Below are 20,728 nucleotides of genomic sequence, written 5' to 3'. Positions count from 1 at the left end.
AAAACTAGATTTGTCACAAGCGTATCAACAGATAGAATTGGACAAAAAAAGCAAGGGAATATGTGACAATCAGTCCCCATCTGGGACTATTCACCTACACACCTGCCTTACGGAGTTTCAGCAACTCCTGTGATTTATCAAGCAACAAGGGCCAAATTACTACATGGATTCTTCGTTGGGTGTTACCTCGATGATGTCATCATCACGAGCCAAAACGACAGTGAACACTTACAAAACCTTGAAAAGGTTTTAACCAGACTACAACAGGCTAATCTTTGGCTTGGCTTCGCAGACGAAGATTTATGGAGGGGTAATGTCCACGTCAGCTGCAGGCTCGTTTGTGGCTGACAAATCCGATGCGGGACAGGCAGACACGGTTGCAGCGGTTGCAAGGGAAAATTGGTTGGTTGGGGTTGGGTGTTGGGTTTTTCCTCCTTTGCCTTTTGTCAGTGAGGTGGGCTCTGCGGTCTTCTTCAAAGGAGGTTGCTGCCCGCTGAACTGTGAGGCGCTAAGATGCACGGTTTGAGGTGATATCAGTCCACTGGCGGTGGTCAATGTGGCAGGCACCAAGAGATTTCTTTAGGCAGTCCTTGTACCTCTTCTTTGGTGCACCTCTGTCTCGGTGGCCAGTGGAGAGCTCGCCATATAACACGATCTTGAGAAGGCGATGGTCCTCCATTCTGGAGACGTGACTTACCCAGCGCAGTTTGATCTTCAGTAGCGTGGATTCGATGCTGTCAGCCTCTGCCATCTCGAGTACTTCGATGTTGGAGATGAAGTCGCTCCAATGAATGTTGAGGATGGAGCGGAGACAACGCTGGTGGAAGCGTTCTAGGAGCCGTAGGTGATGCCGGTAGAGGACCCACGATTCGGAGCCGAACAGGAGTGTGGGTATGACAACGGCTCTGTATACGCTAATCTTTGTGAGGTTTTTCAGTTGGTTGTTTTTCCAGACTCTTTTGTGTAGTCTTCCAAAGGCGCTATTTGCCTTGACGAGTCTGTTGTCTATCTCGTTGTCGATTTTTGCATCCGATGAAATGGTGCAGCCAAGATAGGTAAACTGGTTAACCGTTTTGAGTTTTGTGTGCCTGATGGAGATGTGGGGGGGCTGGTAGTCATGGTGGGGAGCTGGTTGATGGAGAACCTCAGTTTTCTTCAGGCTGACTTCCAGGCCAAACATTTTGGCAGTATCCGCAAAACAGGACGTCAAGCGCTAAAGAGCTGGCTCTGAATGGGCAACTAAAGCAGCATCCTCTGCAAAGAGTAGTTCACAGCCAAGTTGCTGTTGTGTCTTGGTGTGAGCTTGCAGGTGCGTCAGATTGAAGAGAATGCCATCCGTGCGGTACCGGATGTAAACAACATCTTCATTGTTGAGGTCTTTCATGGCTTGTTTCAGCATCATGCTGAAGAAGATTGAAAAGAGGGTACCCAACCAACAAATCGGAATTACAGTCCTTCCTCGGACTTGTTAATCACTATTGAAAACATATCCCTAATATGTCTACATTATTCAGCTCACTGAACCAATTATTCACGAAAGATCAAACATGGTGTTGGAACACAGAAACTAAGAACACAGTTGATCAACTAAAGGAAATACTAACGTCAACAAATAAGGTGCTGGAGGAGTCACGTGATGGAGTAGTGGCCAGTCAGGGAATTCCAGCCCTCTCCGGAAAAGTTGAAAAAAAACGCACAAAAAATAAAGGTACAAGAATAAAAATTAAAATAAAGTAAAAGTAAAGGTGAGAAGAAAATGGCAGCGAAGAGAAAAAAGTCAAAAGCAACGGGAAGAAGAGAAGAAGAAAGAACATAGGAAGAAGAAGGTGAAGGCCTTACCTGTCCGAAGAGGCCCGCCGCGGAGAGAGAAGCCCGCTCCCTAAGGTCGGTGGAAGTCCCGAGCTCGGGACGACAAAAATGGCTCGCGGAGCCGAGTAAAAGTGCGCAACCGCGCATGAAAAAAGACACACTGACGGGAGGGGGGAACAGCTGAGGAGTCGATCTCCACAGCTGAGAGTGACAGCTGCAACACAGCAACAGGAACAGAACACTGAAAACAACGAGAACAAGAAAGAAGAGAGCAAAAAGAAAACAAGGAAACAACAGATGGCCAACCCAGAGGAAGAAGAAGAACATAGAGAAATGGAAGAAGAAGGGAAAGGCAGGACAATGGATATTTTTTTTTAAAGAATATATGGAATCAGTAAAAGAATTTAATGAAATAAAAAGAAGAATTAAGAGTGCAGAAGAAAAAATGAATAAAATAGAGATGGTCATATCAGATATAGGAAAAAGAGTGGACAATGTGGAAGAACGAGAAATAATCGTAGAAATGGAAGTAGAGGACTTAAAAGAGAAATTAGAAGAATCTAATAAAAAAGTTAAAGAGCCACAAGAGCAGTTAGCTTAGAAGATAGATATAATCGAAAACTATAATAGAAGAAATAATATAAAGATAGTGGGCCTTAAGGAAGATGAAGAAGGCAAGAATATGAGAGACTTTATAAATGATTGGATCCCCAGGGTCCTAGGAAGACCAGAATTACAGGAAGAATGGAAATAGAGAGGGCACATAGAACACTAGCCCCGAAACCACAGCCGCAGCAAAAACCAAGATCCATTTTAGTAAAATTCTTAAGATATACAACAAGAGAAAATATATTGGAGAAAGCAATGAAGAAAATAAGAGAAGACAAAAAGCCACTGGAATACAAAGGTCAAAAAATTTTTTTCTATCCAGACATAAGTTTTGAGCTCCTGAAGAAGAGGAAGGAGTTCAATACAGCAAAAACGATATAAATGTATGTTAAAGCACCCAGCAGTACTTAAAATAGTTATTCCAGGGCAACAAAACAGACTATTCTCGGATCCGGAGGAAGCACGAAAATTTGCAGAACAACTACAAAACAAGCAGAGCGATGAAGACATGTAATGAGAGTAAAAATGACCACGAACTATATGTATGTGTGTATATGGGTATATATATATATATATATATAGAGGTGTATGTATATATGTGTGTATATGAGTGTATCCGTATTTAGAGGAAAATATATAGAGTATAGATAAGAATTAATAAGGGAATGAAAGGGAACAGAGGAAATAAAGAGGGAATTAAAAGAGTGACCTTTGTTATATATGAAAATTGAAATCTTTTTCGGGGGGGGCTGGGTGGGGAGGAGTTACGGTCACTGCAAAATCAGTTGACGCTTGCGAGTGAATTCGCAAATTCAAATGGAGAGGGGAGATGTGGTTGCCCGACAAGGGATAAAAGGCAACTAAGGAGGGGGAGGGGAGAATGGGGTTAAAGAAATTTTAGATAGGAGAATAAGGGAAATGTTTGATGTTTTAGAAATGTTGTCTTATAAAGTGTTCAAAACAAGAAAGCAGAAATGGATAAGAAGGAAAGGTGATGATGAGGAAACGGAAAGGGAAGATAAACAAAGTATGAAATGGCTACGTTGAACTATATGACTTTAAATATTAACGGAATACATAATCAAATCAAAAGGAAGAAACTATTAAATTTACTGAAAAAAGAAAAAATTGATATAGCATTCGTGCAAGAAACACACTTAACTGAAATGGAGCACAAGAAATTAAAGAGAGATTTGGTAGGACACGTAACAGCAGCGTCATATAATTCAAAAGCTAGAGGAGTAGCTATATTAATCAGTAAAAATGTAGCAATTAAAATAGAAGAGGAAATAATAGATCCAGCAGGGAGATATGTAATGATAAAATGTCAGATATATTTGGAGTTTTGGAATTTACTAAATGTATATTCACCTAACGAAGAACATCAAAAATTTATGCAAGATATTTTTTTTGAAGATAGCAGACACGCAAGGGAACATACTAATAGGAGGGGATTTAAACCTTAATTTGGATTCAAATATGGATAAAACTGGGAAAAAAATTAACAGAAAGAACAAAGTAACCAAATTTATAATTAAATCGATGCAAGAAATGCAACTTTTGGATATATGGAGGAAACAACACCCAAAGGAAAAGGAATATTCATATTATTCGGGTAGACATAAAACATACTCAAGAATAGACCTATTCCTGTTATCAGCTCGTATGCAAGACAGAGTTAGGAAAACAGAATATAAAGCTAGAATATTATCGGACCATTCACCCTTGATATTGACAATAGAGTTAGAGGACATCCCTCCAAGAATGTATAGATGGAGATTAAACTCCATGCTACTTAAAAGGCAGGATTTTCGAGAATTAATTGAAAGACAAATTAAAATGTACTTTGAAATAAATACGGAATCAGTGAAAGCTAAGTTTATACTATGGGACGCAATGAAAGCGTTCATCAGAGGGCAAATAATAAGTTATGTAACCAAGATGAAGAAGGACTACAATCAGGAGACAGAGCAGTTGGAAAGGGAAATAGTAAATATAGAAAAAGAATTATCAATGAAGTAAGACACAACTAAAAGAATAGAATTGGCAGATAAAAAAATAAAATATGAAACACTACAAACATATAAGGTGGAGAAGAACATAATGAAGACAAAACAGAAATATTATGAACTAGGGGAAAAAACGCACAAAATTCTAGCATGGCAGCTTAAGACAGAACAAACTAAGAGAATAGTATTGGCATCAAGGAAAAAAGACAAACAAATCACATATAATCCAACGGAGATTCATGAAAACTTCAGAGAATTCTATGAACAATTATACCAAACTGAAAACAAAGGGAAAGACAAAATAGATGAATTTTTAACTAAAATTGAACTACCAAAATTACAAAGAGAGGAGCAAAATACATTAACAGAACCATTTGAAATAGTAGAAATACAAGAGATAATAAAAAAACTACCAAATAATAAAACACCAGGAGAGGGTGGATTCCCAATAGAATTCTATAAAACATTTAAAGATTTATTAATTCCTCCCCTCCTGGAAGTAATCAACCAGATTGACAAAACACAAAGCTTACCAGATTCATGCAAAACAGCAATAATTACAGTTATACCAAAGACAGGGAAAGATCCACTCGCACCAGCATCATATAGACCAATATCATTACTTAACACAGATTATAAGATAATAGCTAAACTATTAGCAAACAGATTAGCCGATTATGTACCTAAAATGGTAAATCTAGACCAAACTGGATTTATTAAAAAAAGACGCACAACAGACAATATTTGTAAATTTATTAACTTAATTCATGCAGTAGAAGGGAGTAAAGCGCCAACAGTAGCAGTTGCTTTAGATGCAGAGAAGGCCTTCGACAGAGTAGAATGGAATTATTTATTCAAAGTATTGCAAAAATTCAGTTTACCAGAGAAGTATATTAATTGGATTAAAGCATTATATAAGGGGCCATTGGCAAAAGTGGCAGAAAATGGATATATATCAAAGCAATTTAATTTAAGCAGATCAACAAGGCAGGGATGCCCACTATCACCCTTATTGTTCACGTTAGCTATAGAACCACTAGCTTAATTGATAAGAACAGAAAATAAAATAAAAAGGATAAAAATAAAAGACAAGGAATATAAAATCAGTTTATTTGCAGATGACATTATAGTATACTTAACAGAACCAGAAATATCAATAAAAGAATTACATAAGAAATTGAAGGAATATGGAGAAGTGTCGGGTTATAAGATTAACGCAAATAAAAGTGAAGCAATGCCAATGAATAATGCGGATTTCTCTAAATTTAAGAAAGAATCACCATTCAGATGGCAAATACAAGCAATACGATACCTAGGTATACAAATAAATAAAAACCTCGGCCATCTATATAAACTCAATTATTATCCACTAATGAAAAAATTACAGGACAACTTAGAGCATTGGAAAGACTTACCACTAACACTAATAGGAAGGATAAACTGTATTAAAATGAACATTTTCCCAAGGATACAATACCTATTTCAGGCATTGCCAATACACTTGACGGAGAAATTTTTCAAGGAGTTAAAGAAAATAATAAGGAAATTTTTATGGAAAGGGTGGAAACCGAGGATAGCACTAGATACATTAACAGAATGGTATAAACAAGGAGGCTTACAACTGCCAAACTTTAAAAATTATTATAGAGCTGCACAATTAAGATACCTATCAGATTTTTATCAAACAAGGGAAAAGCCAGATTGGACTAGATTAGAACTAGATAAAATAGGGGAGAAGATACCTGAACATATATTATATAAATGGGATGAAAAATTGGTACAACGTAGGAATTCTCCAGTATTACATCATCTGCTCAATATTTGGAAGAAGATTCATGTAGAAAGGAATAAAACAAATTACCAATTACCAAAACTAATACTGACGCAAAATCAGCTAATCCCTTTTACAATAGATAACCTTTCCTTTAGAGAATGGGAGAAAAAAGGGATCAAAAGAATAGAAAATTGCTTTTCAGGAAATAAATTACTATCCTTTGAACAAATGAAGGATAAATATAATATAACTCAAGATACAGTGTTGGCATACTACCAACTGAAATCCTACTTGAAGGACAAATTGGGAAGCATCTGAGGTTACCAGAGGTTACTAGTGGATAATAATTGAGTTTATATAGATGGCCGAGGTTTTTATTTATTTGTATACCTAGGTATCGTATTGCTTGCATTTGCCATCTGAATGGTGATTCTTTCTTAAATTTTGAGAAATCCGCATTATTCATTGGCATTGCTTCACTTTTATTTGCGTTAATCTTATTGCTGCTCTGCCCTCTCTCCCTTATTCACCCACTACCAATATGTGATTACAGATACAATGACAATCAAAAAATTTATAACAAATATGTTATAAACTGCAAGAAAAGGAGAATGAGGAAACAAATGGTAAAACTAAACAAAAATGGGAACAAGATTTAAACATAAAGATAAAGAAGGAAACATGGGAGAAGTTATGCTCTGGAACTATGAGAAATACAATAAACACGAGGTTACGTATGATACAATATAACTGGATACACAGGCTATACATTACACCTCAAAAGTTAAATAAATGGGACCCAACAGCATCTGACAGATGTTTTCGTTGTAAAAAAGAAATGGGAACAACAATTCATGCAATCTGGACGTGTGAGAAAGTGAAAAAATTTTGGGAAGATCTAAACCAGATATTAAATAAAATTACAGAAAGCAATATACCAAAAAACCCAGAGATCTTCCTCCTAAGTAACATCAAAAACAAAGATTTTGGACTTGATTTGGATGGTGCACAAAAAAGATTTGTTAGGATAGCCCTAGCCGTAGCAAAAAAATGTATTATGTCAGCCTGGAAATTAGGAGATAACTTGAGAATACAACAATGGTATATAGAAATGAATAAATGTATTCCATTAGAAAAAAATAACATATAATTTAAGAAATAATATTACAATATTTGAACAAATATGGGAGCCATACATGAAACACAATAGAGAAAACCTACCGGGGACATCTTCCACCTAAAATGATAGAAGGAGAAGGAAATGAAAAGAATTGACTCAGTGGAATTTCTTGTTTATTTTTATTGAGTGACAACATTGTTTGACAGGTTTAATGTATCTTAGATTCTGTACTTTAAATGAATGGGAGGGGAGGTAGGGAGGGTGGGATGGTAAGGGGGGGAGAAAACGACACTGTATATATTTGAAAAGAATAATGTATGTATCTTGATCAATGTGGTGTATAGTGTGAAAAATAAAAAATTTAAAAAAAACACAAGATCAAATGTGTCTTCATACGCCCCTCAATAACATATCTTGGGTTTACAATCGACAACAAGCAGGTGCGAATGAATCCAGCAGGAACAGAAGCCGTTCGCAAGGCCCCGTACCCAACCAACAAATCAGAATTAAAGTCCTTCCTCGGACTTGTTAATCACTACTGAAAACATATCCCTAATATGTCTACATTATTCAGCTCACTGAACCAATTATTCAAGAAAGATCAAACATGGTGTTGGAACACAGAAACTAAGAACACAGTTGATCAACTCAAGGAAATACTAACATCAACAAATAAGGTGCTGATCCACTACGACCCTAATAAAGAAGGTGCACCAGCCATGGATGCTTCACCAGTGGAACGAGGAGTGGTACTATCCCAAATCACAGAAAAAAGTGAGCAACCAGTAGTTTACTTCGTGAACGTTAACCACGAGCAAACGCAATTACGCCCAACTAGAAAAAGAAGGAAGGTGTAAAAAAAAAAATTCCACCAATATCTTTACGGAAGAAAATTTGCCCTATCACAGACAACAAGCCTTTTAGTTTAATCCTGGGGCCACACAAAGGTATTAGCTGCAGCCAGAATTCAAAGATAGGCCATGCTACTAGCAGCGTATACTTATGATATGAAACAAACCAGGAACACTCAACAGCCATGCAGATGCCTTATTACACATGCTGTTACCCAAGACAGAACAACAAGATGAAATTATTAATGGACAACAGAGGCAGCTGCCATCAACCAAGAACAACAACAACTGCCCATTACAGCCCAGATGATCGCAAAGGAAACCTGAAAAGAGGCAACATTAAGCAAGATCCTATACTTCCTTAATGGGTGGTCCGAATCTGAAGTCATCCCAGAAAATCTAAAACCTTGCCACACACGCCGGCATGAACTATCAGTCGAAGAAGGATGTTTACTATGGCGTACTCGTACAATTATTTCAGCCAATTGCAAACTACCACGTTACCAGAACTGCACCACAACTGTTGAGGAATGGTACGAATTAAGTCACTGGCCCCGATGCATGTCTGGTGGCCCTCCACAGACAGAGACATTGAAAAATCAGTAAGAGAATGAAAAGTATGTCAGTCAATGCACCAAAAAATGCCACAATCCGAGCTAACCCATGGAAATGGCCATCCAAACCATGGCATTGGATTCATGTTGACTTCACTGGACTATTCATGGGTCAGACTTCCCTAATAGCTGTGGATGCACAGTTCAGCTGAAAAACACCAAAGCAGATTCCACGATTGACTGTCTGTGAGCTATCTTTGCCACTTACGGATTGCCTCATGAATTAGTTACGGACAATGGGCCTCAATTTATATCAGAACATTTTTTTAAATGTATGCACGACAACAATATCAGACATATTTTGTCCACACCCTATCACCCAAGTACTAATGGGGAGCCAGAATGTTTTGTACAAACGTTCAAAGAAGCAATGAAAACCATGAAACTTCAAAATGCCTCCTGTACACACAAAATCACAGATTTCCCATTGGGGTACAGAAACACACCGCATTCTTCCACAAAACGCACCCCAGCAGAACTAATGTTTGGCCGCAAACTGCGGACCAGGCTGTCCACAGTTCATCCAGATCTGGGTGTCCGATTGCAAAAAAAAAACAGCATCGCCACAAACCTCATCTAGAGCATTGAAAGTGGGTGAGAGAGTTCTGGTACAAGATCATAGACAATATAAAGACCCATGGGTGATAGGAGTAATCTTACAAAAATTGAGGCCCTACTCATACTCTGTTCTAGTGGGGGACAGATTGTGGAAGCGACACATTCACCAATTATGAGCATTGACTAACACTGAGGGCCATGAACTGCCTCATGAACTGGAGGGGGTGGAACCAGACCTGCCGTGGCCTGCTCTGACCATCCCCACTCCTCAGTCTGAGTGGGTGGGGGGGTGGGGGCAGAGACGGTCACAGAGCTGAGGAGTTCAGTGACTGAGACACGCAGCCAGGAGAGCAGCGAAGGTGGACAGACGCCACCGACTCGACCTCCTGCCTGACTACCGAGTAAAGACCGCCACAGCAAACCACACTAAGGCGGTCCAAAAGAGAAAGAAGACCATCTGAATGCTTTAATGACTGTGTGCCCTGATTATTATTAAATACTTTCCCTTTTATAATTATAATTACTCATGAGGTGTATTCTAATTCTCACTTGTAGTCCTGGACCTGATGTAATCTTATTAGTTCAAAGGGGCCCAGTCAGCATTTATTGTACAGTGGGTGGGGGAAGTGTTGGGTATAAGCCCACCCTCCGAAGGACATCAGGACACCCACGTCATGATGTCACCCTGTGTGACAGTAGCCATGTTAATCTAATAGAAGTAAAGGATGAGAAAGCATCCCATCTCCGAGTCTTAATTGTGTGAGTGCATACACAACAATTCCCTCCACTGAGCGTTGCGAGACTGGCTGAGTTCCTCCAGCATCTCAGTGTTTTGGGTCACTAGTCTCAACACTGCATTTTTATTTTAATGTTAGACCCAACGTTTGTGGGATCAGCTTGGATTCAACTGAAAGACAGCAACAAGGATGAGATTTACTTTTTCTTCAGGGAGACGAATGACAGTACTGCGTTAGATGGTGAACCCTACAAGGCCTACATTGGTCGTGTCTGTAAGGTAAGATGAACTCCACCACTGGACGCAGACAGGGGAGATCGCTTTGCCGGGCACCTTCGCTCTGCCTGCATCAATGACTGGGATCTTCCAGTGGCCAACTGTTTCAATTCTGCTTCCCACTCCCACACTGACATGTCTGTCCCTGGCCTCATGCACGGCCAAACTGAGGCCACCCAGATATTGGAGGAACAACACTGAATATGATGCCTGGGCACTCGCCAACTGGATATGGCATTAACAATTTCTATGAGACCACTTCCCCTTTCCCTCTCTTCCCTATCCCTCGGTCTCCTTTCATCCACCTCCCCTCTCCATTCACAGAGCCATCTCTTCTCTCCCTATTGCTGCTCTGCCCTCTCTCCCTTATTCACCCACTACCTCATGCCTGTGGGCCTGTGCTCCCCCCACCCCGCCCTTCCCCTTCACCATTTTTCTACATTTTAGTCATACCACGATGAAGAGCTCAGGCCCAAAACCTTGACTATGTATCTTTATTTATGCTTTATAAACAACTCTGTTTGACATGCTGAGTTTCTCCAACATTTAAATTTTTTTTTTAAACTGCTTTCTCAGGGAGATGAAGGTGGATCAAAGGCTGCTGCCCAAAACTCATTCTCTACATTCTTGAAGGCCCGGCTGATCTGTGGCTTCCCAGCTGAATCGAGGCTTTTCAACAAGATAGAAGATGCCTTTGTCCTCTTTGACAAGGATGATCTGAGGAACACTGTGGTGTACGGAGTCTTCTCCAGCCTGTGGTGAGTGGAAGTTCTCTGGCAGTTGGATGCTGGGGGCCCCATTCCATGTTTTGTGATTTATCATCCAATCAGTCCATCAAAATCTGTGCCATCCCTCTTGGTGATCCCCATTCCCTGGTTACACCGTCACAAGCTGCAGGTGAGGTGCCTTCATGGGCCGCAGTGCTGGGTGAGACAAAGAGGGGGGAGGGGGAGGATTTACGGTGCCCTCCTTAATGTTTGGGACAAAGACACTTTTGCTCCTTTATCTTCCCCGGTGCTCCACAGAATTAAATCTGTAATCAAACAATTTACTTGTGATTAAAATGCTCAATCCAGATTTTACTCAAGGTTATTTTGGTTTGACCAGTATTTTTTATACATAGTCCCCTCATTTCATGGCACCATAATGTTTGAGGCATTTGGCTTCACAGGTTTTTGTAATGTTAAATTGCTTCAGTGATGCTGGTATAAGAAAGCTAGGCTTGCTTCTAAGTTTTATATCACATTTGAAGTTTAAAGTAGCCATTTTTCAACATGAGGACCATAGTTGTGCCAATTAGCCAAAGAAGCTATTATAAGGCTGAAAATAAAGTATAAAACAATAACAGACATTGCCCAAACCTTAGGATTACCAACAAGAGGGGACTGGTGAGCTCAGGAATTGCAAAGGGACTGGTATTCCAAGGAAAACCTCCACTGCTGATAGCAGAAAAATTCTCATCATAATGAAGAAAAATCCACAAATGTATGTCTGACAGATCAGAAACACTTTTCAGGAGGCAGGTCTGGATCTGTCAATGATGACTGTCTGCAGAGAACTTCATGAACAGAAATACAGAGGCTACACTGCAAGATCCAACCCACTCATTAGCCACAGAAAGGATGGCCAAATTACAGTTTGCCAAGAATTCTGGAAAAAGGTCTTGTGGACAGATGAGACCTGTGTCAGAGCAAAGTGTGAAGGCGTCAAGGAACTGCCCAAGATCCAAAGCTTATCACTTCATCTGTGAAACATAGTGATGGGGTGGCCTGGACATGTATGGCTGTCAGAGTACATACATGACATCACATACAACCCTGAGATTCTTTTGTCCTGCAGGTGAGGCAGAATGACCACATTGGCAGTGAAAAGAAAAACCTGACTCAACGCACACATGTAAACAAATAAAGAAATGTAATCAAACTGTGCAGTATAGAAGTTTTTAAAAAATCAATGAGTCCTTAAATGTCCCTGATTGAGTTTGTTGTGGAGGAGTCAAATGGTGGAAGGGTAGCAGCTGTTCCTGAACCTGGTGTGGGTCTTGTGGCACCTGTACCTCTTTTCTGGTGGTAGTATCGAGAACAGAGCGTGTGCTGGGTGGTGCGGATCCTTGATGATTGCTGCTGCTCTCCATTGGCAGTGTCCCTGTAGATGTTCTCAATGGTGGGAAGGGTTTTTAGTACGGTGTCCCGGGCTGTGTCTACCACTACCTTTTGCAGGGCTTTTTGCTCGGCGGGCCATTGTTGTCCCCGAACCAGATAATGGGTGTAGAAAAATTAATTCTGAAGTGCATAGAAATATCTTAATCTGTTCAAGTTCAAGTAAATGCCTCCAAACTCATTGGACGGTGCTTAATCCTGCAGCAAGACAATGATCCAAAACATACAGCTAAAGTGACAAAGGTGTTTTTCGAAGCTAAAAACTGGAAAATTCTTGAATGGCCAAGACAGTCACCTAACCTAAATCCACTTGAGCATCCTTTCCATATACTGAAGAGAAAACTTAAGGAGACCGGTAGGAGCTGAAGATGGCTGCAGTCAAGGCCTGGCAGAGCATCACCAGAGAAGATACTCACCTCCTGGAGATGTCTATGAATCATAGACTTCAAGCAATCATTGCATGCAAAGTACTGAACATGACTAAGTTAAAATACATACCATTGCTATGTCCCAAATATTATGGGGCCCTGATGTGGGGTAACTATGTATAAAATGTGTTCTAATTTCTACATGATCAAACCAAAATGTATACAAATAACCTTGAATAAAATCTGGAATGTGCACTTTAATCACGAGAATTGATTACAAATGTAAAACTGAAGAGCATAGGTGGAAATAAAGGAAAAAAAAGTGTCTTTGTCGCAAGCATTATGGAGGGCACCGTACTTCCCAATACAAACAACAAACGTGGCACTGGTGAAGGGGTCGGAGGTCAGGGAACTGAATATCTAACATTCTGGCATTTACTGTAGGAATTCCACTGCTGTCTGTGCATACTCCCAAACGGACATCGAGTGGACATTCCGAAACTCAAGACTGAAGGGTTTTACTGGTAACCTGGCGGGTGGCCATTGGCCAGGAATGGTAAGGCAGTGTTTTCTAACAAGTTTGTGCATTTTTTGCAATGAGCTGGAGGACTAAAGTGTAGAAGTCTTGGTGCAATCATGGAGACGTTGATGACAACTGCTTGTTGAAGAATAGCTATACCATTTATACTCGTGTAATATTGGAGTATCAGGGACCAATTTTTTGGGTCAAATATGGGGGCCGGGGTCCACTTTTACATGGATATAACTTTTGACTGTAGTAAGTACCTCCATCATTCAAGGCGTAAGGAGCGCGAATGGCCAGCACTAGGTGGCAAGTCCATGTTCAGGACATCTGGAGCTCGGATGGGCGGGCAGCCATGACAAGGATCCGCGGTCAGGGCATCGGGAGCTGGGATGGGCAGGCGCCTGGGGTGAGGATCTGCGGTTGGGGCGTCGGGAGCTGGGATGGGCAGGTGGCCGGGGCCTGGGTTCTTAGTTGGGCCATCGGGACCACGGAGGGACATGAGGTCAGACCCAAAATATAGGGGGGTGGGGGTTGACTTTTACCTGGGAGATAAGGAAAATACGCAGAAAAAGGGGTGGAGGGGGAAGACCTTTACATGGGATCAATATTACACGAGTATATATGGTCAACACAGTGCAGAGAAGGTTCATTCAGCCAAGAGGGCTGCAACGAGGCACGATTGAGAGACTGCATCTTTATTCATTGGTGTTTCGAAGTTCAACAGGGTGATCACTGAGTCAATAGATTCTGAGGAGTTTTTTAAATTTAGACTTACAGCACAGTAACAGGCCCTTCTGGCCCATGAGCCCTTGCAACCAAATACCCCAATGAGCCTATAAATCCCCTACTTTTTGGAGGGTGGGGAGAAAGTGCAAACTCCTTCCAGACAGCACCGGATATGAACCTGGGTCGCTATGCTAACTGTGCACCCCTTGAGGTGAAAATTGTTTTCCTGAATGGAGGAGATGGAGAAAAATTAGAGATTTTCTTCAGATGCTAAAAGGGGTGGAATTCACATATCTCTCTCTCTCACTCTTCTCCCCTCACCCTCTCTCTCTCAATTTTTAATCTTTTGAATTCTGCTCTGGGAGCAGTGAGCCCAGTGCACATTGGGACAGGTGGATCTTTAGATTCCAGACAAACTTGGAACATGGGAAGTTGGCTACAATATTGAGTGAAGGCCACAAATCAGTCAGTGAGTTTGCAGACATAGGGGATTGGACAAGCTACGTAGTCACAAGTTCCTCAATTTTTTGACTGAAATGCTGCAACATTTTTACAAGGCATCACAGGTTGCTAGACATTGGCTCTCTGGAAATGAAGTGTGACTAAAATTGGGAACTGGGCACAGAGAGATGATTAAAAAGCACGGCTAAATGGTTTCATTTCCACAGTGCGTCAAAGGGAATGTACCAAGAAATGTTCTGACAACTATCAGAAACTTCCCAGAAATTGAGGACCCAATCTATCCAATCAAGAGGCACCCAATCTATGTGATGAAGCATAACAACTATACCAGGCTCGCAGCTGACAGGGTCAAGGGAGCTAACCAGGATTTCTACAATGTGTTATTCCTTGGTACAGGTATGATATGGTCACAGATTAGCACACTTCAGATTGGTGGCTTGTGACTAAATTTAAATATTATTTAGAGCACGGTACAAGCCGATCCTGGCCACTTAAATCGGTGCTGCTCAATTGCAACCGTTACCTATGTTTTTTTGGGGGGGTGGGAGGAAACCCACGCAGACACAGGGAGAACATACAAGCACCTAACAGACAGTGAGGGATTTGAACTCCGGTCCCTATCGCTGGCGCTGTAACACTGTTGCACCAACCATTCCGCACTACCAGTCTCTCAAAATTTCTTCTTAAAAAGTTGAGAGACTGTTAAGTGTTTTTTACATCAAAGAGACCAGGGTATCCTTTTCACACAAGCAAACAGGTACTGTATATATTCTTGTAATAGCCAATCCCCTTGTAATAGTTAAACCCCCCCCCTAATTTTGACCCTGAACGCCCACCCATCCGAGAACCAGGTGCCCCAACCACAAACCCTTGCCTTGGCCGCCCATTCCAAGACTCTGACGCCCTAAATGTCTGCCCATCCAAGGACCCGACAACCCGACCACGAAACTTTGCCACGGCCACCCTCCCGTCCGAGCTCCCAGCGCCTGACCGTGGATCCTCACTCAGCCAACCACCCATCCATGCTCCCGACGCCCCAGACATACCACCCAGTCCTGGTCATCCAGGTTCCTGTCGCCTTCAATGACGCAGGTACTTACCGCCCACATAAAAGTTGAATCCCCCAGATCTGACCTGAATTTGGTCCAAAAATACGCGACTATTATATGAGTGTATAATAGTCAAACAATTGGGAACGAAAATAGTATGCAAGAGGATTTGAGTAGAAGAGTAGGAATGTCTTGCTACAATTATATAAGGCATTGCCGAGACCATAGAGTTACACCACATAAAACAAGTTCTTTGGCCCAAATTGCCCATGTTGACTATTGGCATCATTCTGGCTACTCCCATTTGCCCTCATTTGGCCAAAATCCTTCCAAGGACCTCCTATTTGTAAATCTGTCCACATATCGTTTGAACGTTGTTATTGTGCCTGATTCTCGTTTGGTATGGCAGCTCATTGGAGCTAGGGAACACCCTCCAAGAACATCAAGACAAGCCCTTTTGGTCCTGGATGATTTTTCCAAACTATATATTCCTACCAAAATAAAGCAAACTAAATATTTCCTACCTCATAGCCCTCTATTTTTCTTTCAGACATGTGCCCGTCTAATAGTCTTTTAAATGCTCCTATTGTCCCAGCCTCCACCACCACCCTGGCAATGCATTCCATGCACCAACAACTCACTCTGCAAAAACAAAACTTACCCCGACGTCTCCCCTAAACTTTCCTCCCTTCAATTTGTACAGATCTCCTCTGGTGTTTGCTACTCCTGCCCTGAGAAAAAGGTGCTGGCTGTCCGCCTCTTAGAATCTTGTAGACCTCTATGAAGTCACCTCTCATCCTTCCACCCTTCAAAGAGAAAAGCCCTAGCTATGCTAACTTTGCCTCAAAGTATATTTTACAATCCAAGCCACATCCTGATAAATCTCTACACTTTCTCCTTAGCTTCCACATCCTTCCTATAATGAGGTGACCAGAAATGAACACAATACTCCCAAGAGATTTGTAGAGTAAAACAATTACCTCTCAAGTCCCTCCTAAACCTTGACACCCACCCCCCCTACAACATTTCAGCATCATCTGGGGCATTGTGATCTCCCTACTCAGTAAAGGATGTACTTGCTCCAGAGAGAAAGTACAGTGAAAATTCTAGGATTGCCAGGTCTGTTACTTGAGGCAAGACTGAGGAGCCAAGGCCTTCACTTCAGGATTTAGAGAAAAGAGAAAGACTTTCCAGTGATTGACAGGGTCTAGATTCAGTGTCACAGTCCAATAATGAGAAGACAAAGTAGGAAAGAGATCTTTGGAACTCTGAGGGGAAAGCAAATTGCACAAAGGATTTAGAGAGTCTGTAGAGAGATATAGATAGGTTAGGTTAGTGGGCAAGTGTCTGGCAAATAGAATATAATATTTGTAAATGTGAGGTTAATCACTATAGAGGAAAAAATGGAAGATCAGATTATGACTTAAAGGCAATCAATTGCAGTGTACTGCTGTGCAGAAGGAATTGGGGGTGCCGGTGCATGAATCGCAAAAGGTTAATTTGCAGGTACAGTGGGCTATCAGGAAGGCAAATGGTATGTTGTCCTCCATTGCTGGAGGGATTGCTTTTAGGAAAAGGGAGTTTATGTTGCAACTGTACAGGGAACTGGTGAGGCTGCAGCTAGAGTACTGCATACAATTCTGGTCTCCTTACTTGAGGAAGGATGTACTGGCTTTGAGGGCGGTACAGAGGACGTTCACCAGGTTGATTCCACAGATGAGGGGTTAGCCTATGAGGAGAGATTGAATCATCTGGTGCTGTACTGAATGGAATTCAGAAAAATGAGAGAGAATCTTATAGAAACATAAAATTATGAAAGGAATAGATAAGAAAGAGATTGGCAAGTTGTTTCCATTGGTGAGGGAGGCCAGAACGAGGGAAAATTGCCTCCAGATTCAGGGTAGTCGTTTAGGATGGAGATGAGGAGGAACTGCTTTTCCCAGAAGGTAGAGAATGTGTGGAATTAGCTGCCCATTGAAGCAGTGGAGGAAATCTCAGTAATTATGTTTATGATTTTTACAAAGTTGGGGAATTAAGGGATATCGGGGGGGTGGGGGGGGGAAAGAAAGGCAGGTAGCTGGAGATGAGCCCATCATCAGATGAGCCATGATCACATTGAATGGCGGAGCAGGCTCGACGGGCAGGATGGCAGGCTCCTGCTCCTATTTCTTGTGTTCTTTAAGGCTGTGGAGACTCAGACATTCAAACCCTGTACCAATAGATCTGCGGAAAGGAGAAGCTGGGGATATGGGGACAGAACAGCCTGAGCCAACCAGGACATTCTGGAATGGGTATTGCGTAATGAACCGGAGTTGATAAAGGGAGCTGAAGGTGAGCTGAGATCATATGACAGAATTCACCCTGCAATTTAAGAGGGAGAAACTAAAAGCAGATGTCTGAATACCAGTGTAATAAAGGGGACAGGAGAGGTATGAAAGAGGAACTGGCAAAAGTTAATTGGAAATGCCCACTGGCAGGGAGACAGTTGAGCGCTGGAGTTTCAGCAAGAAATAAAGAAAGTGCAGGACAGGTATGTTTCAAAAAATAAATATTTGAATGGAAAAATGGCACAACTGTGGCCGTCAAGAGAAGTGAAACCCAAAGTAAAAGGAAAAGAAAGGAAACAACAGTTAGTGGGAAGATAGAGGAACTGAATGAGTATTTTGCATCAGTCGGTATACCAGACTTTCAAGGGTGGCAGGGAAGAGAAGTGAGTGCAGTCACAATCACCAGAGAGAAGGTGCTTGGGAAACTGAAAGGTCTAAGGGTAGATAAGTCTCCTGAACCAGATGGAATACACCTCGGGTGCTGAAGGGAGGAGTTATCAAGATTGTGGAGGCATTAATGATGATCTTCCAAGAATCATTACATTCCAGTATGGAAAATTGCATAAGGTCACTCTGCCATTTAAAAGGGGAGGGAGGCAGCAGCAAGGGAATTAAAAACCTGTTAGCCTGACATCAGTGTTTGGAAAGTTGTTGGAGTCGAATGCCAAGGATGAGGTTACAGAGTACCTGGAGGTGCATGACAAGGTAGGCCGAAGTTAGCGAGGTTTCCTTAAGGGAAAATCTTGTCTGACAAACCTCCTGCAATTTTTGAGGAAACTACAAGCAGGAGATGTAGTGGATGTTGTACATTTAGGCTTTCAAAAGGCCTTTACTAAGGTGCTGCATACGAGGCTGCTTCACAAGATGAGAGGAAAGATACTGGCATGAGTAGAGCATTGGCTGATCAGCAGGAAGCAGAGTGGGAAGAAAGGGATCCTATTCTGGCTGGCTATCGGTTACCAGTGGTGTACCACAGGGGTCGGTGTTGGGGCCACTTTTTTTAAAAAAAAACATTGCATGTTGATGATTTGGATTGTGGAATAAATGGCTTTGTGGATAAAGTTTGCGGATGACACAAAGACAGGTGGAGGGGCAGGTAGTGAGGAGGAAATGAAGAGGCTGTGTAGATAGATTAGGAGAATGAGCAAATGAAATACAATGTTGGAAAGACCAGTAAATCTGTCACACACTTTGGTAAAAGGAATTTTAAAAAACCCAGAGTACTCCATATCAAAATATGGAGGTGCAAAGGGACTTGGGAATCCTCATGCAGGATACCCTAAAGGTTAACCTCCACAGGGAAGTCACGTGATGGAGTAGAGACCGGTAAGAAAATACCAGCCCTCTCCAGAAAAGTAAAAAAAGGTAAAGAAAAAACAAAGTCACAAACACAGAAACCATAACAAATTGAAAGTGAAAGTGTGGAGAAAATGGCAGCAAAGAAAGAAAAACCAAAAACAACGGGAAGAAAAGAAGGAAGGACGTCAGAAGAGGAAGGTGAAGGCCTTACCGGTACAAGGAAACCCACTGTGTAGAGAGAAGCCCGCTCCCTGAGGTCAGTGGAAACCCCAAACTCAGAACTACAAAGATGGCTCACAGAGCCAAACAAAAGTGCGCAACTGCGCATGCGTGAATCCTCGCGCATGCGCGAAGCACAAGACAAAAACGACACTGACGGGAGGGAGACCAGCTGAGGAGTATAACACGACAGCAAGACTCTCAACAGGAAAACAACGGGAACAAAAAGGAAGAGAATAAAAATAGGAAATCAAAGAAACAACAGATGACCAACCCATAGGAAGAAGACCAACACCAAGACACTTTTAATAAAAATAAGAAGAACAAAAATACCCAACAAAATAAAATAAACAACCCAACAAGAAAACCAGAAGAGACAGAGGTAAAGGACATAGATCCTGGAGTGGACTCAGAAGAAGAGGAGGAAGAACACAGAGAAATGGAAGATGAAGGGAAGGGCAAGTACATGGATATATTTTTTTTAAAGAATATATGGAAACAGTAAAAGAATGGCAGTCACAAGAATTCAGTAAAATAAAAAGAAGAATAAAAAGTACATAAGAAAAAGTGAATAGATTAGAGATGGTCATGTCAGATATAGGAAAAAGAGTAGACAAGGTGGAAGAATGAAAAACAGCCATAGAAATGGAAGTAGATGACTTAAAAAAGAAATTAGAAGAATCTGATAAAAAAGTTAAAGAAACACAGGAGCTGTTAGCTCAGAAGATAGATATAATGGAAAATTATAATAGAAGAAACAATGTAAAGATAGTGGGCCTTAAGGAAGATGAAGAAGGCAAAAATATGAAAGAATTTATAAAAGAATGGATCCCCAGGGTCCTAGGAAGACCAGAATTACAGGAAGAAATGGAAATAGAAAGGCCACATAGAACATTAGCCCCTAAACCACAACCACAACAAAAACCAAGATCCATTCTAGTAAAATTCCTTAAGATGTACGACAAGAGAAAATATATATTGGAGAAAGCAATGAAAAAGATAAGAGAAGACAAAAAACCACTGGAATACAAGGGTCAAAATTTTTTTTCTATCCAGATATAAGTTTTGAACTCCTGAAGAAGAGGAAGGAGTTTAATGCAGCAAAAACGACCCTATGGAAAAAAAGGTTATAAATTTATGTTAAAATACCCAGCGGTACTTAAAATAGTTATTCCAGGGCAGCAAAACAGACTATTCTCGGATCCGGAAGAAGCACGAAAATTTGCAGAACAACTAC

The 20,728-nt window shown here is 41.2% G+C and overlaps 2 protein-coding genes across 4 annotated transcripts in view; one reads left to right on the top strand and one right to left on the bottom strand.

Annotated features, from left to right (window-relative positions):
• LOC138764464 (semaphorin-4B-like) overlaps positions 1-20,728 on the bottom strand; it is a 124,032-nt gene that overhangs the window by 82,573 nt on the left and 20,731 nt on the right. The gene's annotated exons all lie outside the window — the stretch shown is intronic.
• LOC138765429 (semaphorin-7A-like) overlaps positions 1-20,728 on the top strand; it is a 46,076-nt gene that overhangs the window by 11,662 nt on the left and 13,686 nt on the right. Inside the window, exons 10-14 of the mRNA XM_069942470.1 lie at positions 10,220-10,359; positions 10,933-11,114; positions 13,328-13,439; positions 13,732-13,911; positions 14,804-14,993. Of these exons, the coding sequence (XP_069798571.1) occupies positions 10,220-10,359; positions 10,933-11,114; positions 13,328-13,439; positions 13,732-13,911; positions 14,804-14,993 (804 nt within the window). The remainder of the gene's footprint in view (positions 1-10,219; positions 10,360-10,932; positions 11,115-13,327; positions 13,440-13,731; positions 13,912-14,803; positions 14,994-20,728) is intronic.

Source organism: Narcine bancroftii, chromosome 5 (assembly GCF_036971445.1).
Source record: "Narcine bancroftii isolate sNarBan1 chromosome 5, sNarBan1.hap1, whole genome shotgun sequence".
NCBI classification, from domain to species: domain Eukaryota; kingdom Metazoa; phylum Chordata; class Chondrichthyes; order Torpediniformes; family Narcinidae; genus Narcine; species Narcine bancroftii.
Note: the sequence above shows the minus strand (reverse complement) of the source record. Positions and strands in the feature narration are given on the sequence as shown.